The 6,678-nt window shown below is 40.1% G+C and overlaps 1 protein-coding gene across 1 annotated transcript in view; it reads right to left on the minus strand.

Moving 5' to 3' along the window:
* Positions 1-2,036: 2,036 nt before the first annotated feature.
* Positions 2,037-6,678, minus strand: part of ap2s1 (adaptor related protein complex 2 subunit sigma 1) — an 8,820-nt gene continuing 4,178 nt past the window's right edge. The window contains exons 4-5 of the mRNA XM_020623202.1: positions 4,077-4,136; positions 2,037-3,501 (exon numbers count right to left, since the gene is read on the minus strand). Of these exons, the coding sequence (XP_020478858.1) occupies positions 3,400-3,501; positions 4,077-4,136 (162 nt within the window). The 3' untranslated portion in view covers positions 2,037-3,399. The remainder of the gene's footprint in view (positions 3,502-4,076; positions 4,137-6,678) is intronic.

Genomic DNA, 6,678 nt, shown 5'->3' on the forward strand with positions numbered 1-6,678 from the left:
CTACACATGCTGCAGAAGGCACATCACAGGAAACCGCAGCTGGTTTCGCCTCAGTGCCGTGGCTGTGAAACTTTCAGGCCACCCACCCAGTTCCTTTAGAGGCTTGACATTGTTTAATCATGCAAGCTTTAAAGTGTGGCTTGATAAATGTCAGGACTGTGTTTGTAACCTCAAGTTGCTTTCACTTCTCTGTGTTGTGCACAGATTAAGCTCTGCTTTACTGCAAAACTGAGACGAGTTTGCGAACTGTCCCAGATGTTTTCTCCTTAGAATAGACCCTTTGTGGGAGAAACTGGGAATTTCCACTCTAACATGGTTTCCTCTTTCCATGTAACACTGGCGGTCTAGTGCTGCTGGAGCAGAATGATGCTGCAGTCCCTAACACCGCCCTGCTATCGAGTCAAAAGCACTGCATCTCTCTGAACCACTGAGAGCAGGTCATAGCGGCCCAACCAAGAGGAGATCAAAACAAACTGCCCACAAAACACATTTCTTATGTCATTTCCTCAAACGTTGGTAAATGTCCTCCCAGATAAACATACCATGTATTAGCTCTCGTGAGCCAGCATGCAGAAGGTGCGTCATGCAAACATCACGTAGTACAGAATAGGAAGAGGCCGATGGTCAAAGAAAAAGTTTTCTTAATTGGCACCGTGTGATAGTTTCTCTTTCTGCAAGTGCACTTTTACTTTTGAAGTTTCATTTTATTTTTAATATGTTGTAATTATGGAACTGTACATTTTACTTGAACTGTATTAAAGATTTTAATTGTGGAAGTTATTTCTTACTAAACAAACTGACATTCTCAGTTAGGCTGCCTTGTGTCCGCTGTCTGAGGTTTGTTTGATCACTGCATACGTGTTGTAATGGTGAAAAGACGCCGTCTCCCCGGCTGTAGGCCATCAGCAGAAAGTCATCACTCGTATTCACAAGTTGTCATCTACACCGAGTTAAAGTCATCGAAATGGATGAACACTGTTGTACCAGAGGAAGCCTGCGTTCATCTGTATGTATTGTACAGTTGATGATGATCTAAGCCTGCGTTCATCTGTGTGTATGTATTGTACAGTTGATGATGATCACTCATCAAAACAGCCAAATTTGCTCACTTGTTCCAGGCTGGATTCAATCACGTGATAAAACGCAGTCCATACTAACTTACGCTGTATACTCAACCTAATAATACTGTACATCTAAGGTTACCTAAGCTGTAAATAAGAGTTGTTTATTTGTTGAGGGTGTGTTGCTCATTGATTGTAATGATTTGCACTTCCCAGTAAACTGCTTGTTTTTTCAGTTACTGATTTTCAGCTTTCTCCTGGATGTTAATGTTGATTCCTGTGTCTTGTTTCTGAACTACTGTAGGCTCTTGTGGGAAAGTGCTTAGTTTGTTGCCCAAGAGAGAATAAGTACGTCCGAGCCTGAATATTGGTAAATCCTACTCCCCCTCCCCTTCTGTGTGCACAAATGTGAGCAGTAATTTATTACACATCTAGTGTAATAGGCAGCAGACCCTGAGATTTAACACTAGCATCTGTGTACCTGATTCATTTGTACCATCTTCCATTCTTCAGTCTAGTCATTTCTCTCAAGAGGCAATCTGGTTGAGGTTATGATATCAGAGGAGCCGTGATGAAGAGTAAATGCCCTCAGTGTCCAATTGTCTGGATTTATGTTCCTGGGTCAATGGAGTAACAGCTAGAGTGGCTTAATGTAGCTAAAGTGGATATATTGACTGATTTATTTAATCCTAGACAGGATGTCAGGATGACCTCATAACCAAATTGCTTAATTTACTGCTGCCGAGGAGATGCTTCACCACTAGATGGCGCTAAAATATTGGACAGTATTAGTATTAACACAATTACGGGTAATCTCGTAAGGTTCGGTTTTCTTTTTAAGATTGAATATTTGTCAAGCCAATATAAATATTGAAGCTATTAACAGAATTTAGGATATTAACCACACATTTGAAAATAAAGCAAGGTCATGATCCAATTTTAATACAATTCCATAACAACTGCAGGCAGAAACAGTTCATGTATCACTTCATTTATTTATTACTTACATATAATGGGACGTAGTGGGTAGTTTGATATACACAAACATCTTCCATCAGCAGACACGCAGGTGGATGAGAAGGAAAAGAGTACATATTTCACTATTGCCTAATCATTAAATATACAAAAGTTCATTAACAGTAACATTTGAGACCACCTCTGTGGCTGGAGTTGATTAAATTTAAGTGATAACTTCAAACACTTAAGCCCAGGAAATGGAAATCCATAAATGTGTTTTTTTTTAAGTTGTTAAAGTTCATGAGGCTTGTAAGCATTTAAAAGCCAATTTATTTTATGCAGTGCTAAATGAATTTATGGATCTTAAACAAGTAAATACTTCTCACACTGTACAGTGAACAAGAACCACTTTTTCTGGAATGACTGTGAGTCTTACAATAGTCAACAAAAACAATGGACACGGCAAACATCACAGTACTGCTTTAGGCAAAATATACTTTGTATTTCCAGGTCTTTTTCCATCTGAGTGTGTCTGTGTTTTAAGTGTGACCAACAAGCAACATTTATTTTAAATGAGCTGTATAAAATGATCTAGAGCTTCTGAAAACCCAATGACAATGACTGCAATGATCACAGCAGCCAACATAACCTGCACTGTTTATCATCAACAGCCATGACGATGTCTGACACAGCACAGGTTGCCATTACACACTGTCAAAATGGCACTCATCCCAAGTACACTACATTCAATTATGAACTTGTAGTGCTGGGTCAATAGCTCTGGAAGGGCTTTCCAGTTGTAGTTACTTTGCTCCTGATGATTTTAATACAACGCTTGCAAGATGGTCTCTCTTTATACATGGTGCTTGTTAGTTAAAGTAGTGCCATCAAATGAATGTCAAGGTTAATGAGGAGGGGGGGGAGAGAGTGCTCACATTGGTGGGTCTACATCAGTGTTTCCATGCTGCACAGAGATAAATGCAAACACTCGCTGGTTACTACAAAAAAACAAACAAAAAAAAACAACTAATTTCTGCAGCTTCTGGTTTTGGGGAAAGACGCCATATAAAGTACATGAAATGTCAACATGTTGAAATGTGCAGCCTTTATACGGTGTTCCTTCATTAGGAGTACAACAGGTACATAATATTGAAACAGACTGCTATGTCAAATAGGTTAATTCTATTTCATATATGCATATGTAAACAATATTGTGTATTTCTGTTTCTAAATACCCACCATCCCGAAGGTATGTAAATGTTGACTCTGCAGAGACAGGACATTGACTGGGGCAGGGGGCTTTTCCAGAGTAAGAAGAACAAGGAACTGAGGTGACAGGGCAGTAGATAAGTGGTCAGGCAGGAGGGACGGTTGTTGGTTTCTACTCAAGCGACTGAAGCATGAGGAGCTGCTTGAGCACCTTGGTCTGACTGGTCTCCCTGATTTCTCCTGCGAGGAACATCTCATCCACCACCGTGTACACCTGGAAGTGCAGAGAAGGGCGATACAAAGAAAAGGCTCAGGCTTCCTGGAAAAATGTCCTACACAGTCATCATTTCTCAACTCCACCCACATGTCACCAAAATGTAAAAATAACTGCAGGATGACTAAACACATAGTCTAGCCAACATCAGCACACATGGAGAAGTGACTGAGAGAACTGACTGAGCTTGGAGCAGCAGTACGTCAGTGATTAGGAAGGAGAGGGAGGCCGTGTTGTTACTGCCCACGTGGTCCAAAAATGTTTATTTCTCTTATTTGTCAGCTTCTGGTTGCAATGCCGCATCAAACGTGGGCGGTGCTTCATTAAAGTTAAGCATGTGGGAGGATGTTCACTATTGCTTATTAGCAAGTTCGGGTGTATAAATCCATCCCCCACAGTGAGATGATTTAGCTGAATGTCACTGAAAGACTATTATACCAGTTGCCATGGCATTATAATGAAAATACATTTTCTCATTTGCCTTTTGTCCTTCTCTGCTCCTGTTGTCTGAACAAGGTGTTTACAAAGTCATTTGGAAATCTCACAGGGCAAAAGTAACCTCTCAATGTCCTTACCTTGTAGAAGTTGAACACAAGGTCCAATTCGCACACATTGTGGAAATACTCATTCAGCACCTTACAGAAAAGAGAGGGACAGCATAAAATTCAAAACTTTAATTTAATCTGACAGCAGCCAGATAAAGCAAATACCAAAGACAAATAGATGTACAGCAACTTTGTCTAACTGTGATGCAACCAGGTAATAAGCTGACTTCCAGCTAAAGTAGCCAATTTCAACTTGTGTGGGGCTCAGCTTGTTGTGTTTCAACAAGAGATCATTTTTAAGCAGTGTCATTTACAGAAGAAGAGCTACTGACTCCTTGTTACAAAGCCGCATAAGTGAATGTTCGAACAAGCACTGTGCGGGGCTGTTGTGAGCCCGTTCACAGCTTCAGCTTGGTTCATCTTCACATTAGCATGGGTGCCATGACTAAAGACAACCTAAATCTTTAAAAAGAAAATTCACTGTATTGATTTTAGATTAGTTATTTCTTCTTCAGCCTAAGGCCATGTGCAACAACAAGCTTATAAAGTAGAACTCAAGACAGTGCTGAGCGTTTCAGAGTACACTTCCATGCATTCCTTCATAGTCAAACATTACATACAACGGCCTTCACTTCTAATGGCCCTGCATAGGAAATGGTCCGCTGTTTGTCTTTGCCAAAAGCAAACAGTGGATTGTATTTGGAGCTCACAATTTGCTTTATTAAAATGCAATATGAGCCACTGAAGAAAAAGCTATTAATTAATAACTAAGTGAGAGAACAAGATGCATTTGAGCTGCCTGCTGATCAAGGTTTACCATAAACACAGATATTTACTGCTGATTAAAACAAATAAATTAATTAGTAAATAAAGCAGTTCTTTAACAAAAAAAAAATACATCATTTAAAACAGGGCAGCATAAGTTGTGTTGCATTCTATATTCAATTACTGCCTGATGAAGTGTACATCTCCAAAATAAGACTGCATTTCTGGAACAAAATGGAATAGAAATGTGTTGCGCAAGTTTGAAATTCCCATCACAGATTTTTCTGCCATTTTGGGGGACTTTGCTACAGACACAAATATCAACATGATGACATTATGTACGGTGGCACACAATAATACACTGCAGTTATGTCAAGGGCAAATTAAGACAAGAGCAGTGATCAATACAGGCTCATGTCATCTGATGTTCCAGGTGACAGTTTCTGAATGAAACACTCTCTGGTTCCTTTAGTGAAATGAGTCACGACTCTGTTCACCAAACAATATGCCTGACCGGGACTTGTGTCCCAAGTCATCTGACTAAGCTGTTGTTACTGGTAATGTGTTCCTGTCGCTGGCCAAAAGTAAAAAAAAAAAAAAATCAACCTTGGGGTAAAAAGAAAAGCAGATTTTCGCACAGCGATATTATGTCGTTAATGTGCAAAGGTTCAATGAATGAAAATTACTGACACGGGAAAAAAAAAATACACTTCCAGTATGAAAAGACTTTAATAAAAGAGAGCAAGATGTATTTCAATTTTTATTTCCTTCATCACATTCCCAGCGGGTCAGAAGTTTACATACACTCGGCTAGTATTTGGTAGCTTTGCCTTTAAATAGTTTAACTTAGGCCAAACGTTTCGGGATGCCTTCTGCAAGCTTCTCACAATAAGCTGCTGGAGTTTGAGCCCATTCCTCTAACCGGAACTGGTGGAACTGGGTCAGGTTTGGAGGCCTCCTTGTCTCACACGCTTTTTCAATTCTGCCCACAAATGTTGTATTGGACTAAGGTCAGGACTTTGTGATGGCCACTCCAGTACCTTGACTTTGTTGTCCTTAAGCCCTGTTTGTTGTTGCCACAACTCTGGAAGTCTGCTTGGGGTCACTGTCCATTTAGAAGACCCATTTGTGACCAAGCTTTACCTTCCTGGCTGATGTCTTGAGATGTTGCTTCAGTACATCCACATAATCTTCCTTCCTCATGATGCCATCTATTTTGTGAAGTGCCCCTACAGGAAAGCACCTCCACAACATAATGCTGCCACCCCCATGCTTCACAGGTGGGAAGGTGTTCTTTGGCTTTCAAGCCTCCCCCTTTTTCTTCCAGACATAACGATGGTCATTATGGCCAAACAGTTCAGTTTTTGTTTTATCAGACCAAAGGACATTTCTCCAGAAATTCTGATCTTTGTCCCCGTGTGCAGCTACAAACTGTAGTCTGCCTTTTTTATGGTGGTCTTGGAGTAGTGTCTTCTTCCTTACTGAGCAGCCTTTCCGGTTCTGTCGACATAGGACTCGTTTTACTGTGGATATAGATACTTTGGTACCTGGTTCCTCCAGTGTCTTCACAAGGTCCTTTTCTGTTGTTCTGGGATTGATCAGTTTGCTTATAAATCTGTATAAATCTGGTGATAAGCACAACCTCACAAATTATAGACCGATTTCTCTGTTGTCACAATTTTCAAAAATTCTGGAAAAACTCTTTAATAACAGATTAGATACATTTATTGACAAACATAAAATCTTATCTGATTGCCAATACGGTTTTAGGTCGAACCGATCGACATCTTTGGCCATTACTGACCTGATGGAGGACATTACAAGTGCTATGGATGAGAAAAAATATACGATGGGGATATTTATTGAC

The sequence above is a fragment of the Monopterus albus genome, unplaced genomic scaffold (assembly GCF_001952655.1).
Source record: "Monopterus albus unplaced genomic scaffold, M_albus_1.0 scaffold293.1, whole genome shotgun sequence".
NCBI classification, from domain to species: domain Eukaryota; kingdom Metazoa; phylum Chordata; class Actinopteri; order Synbranchiformes; family Synbranchidae; genus Monopterus; species Monopterus albus.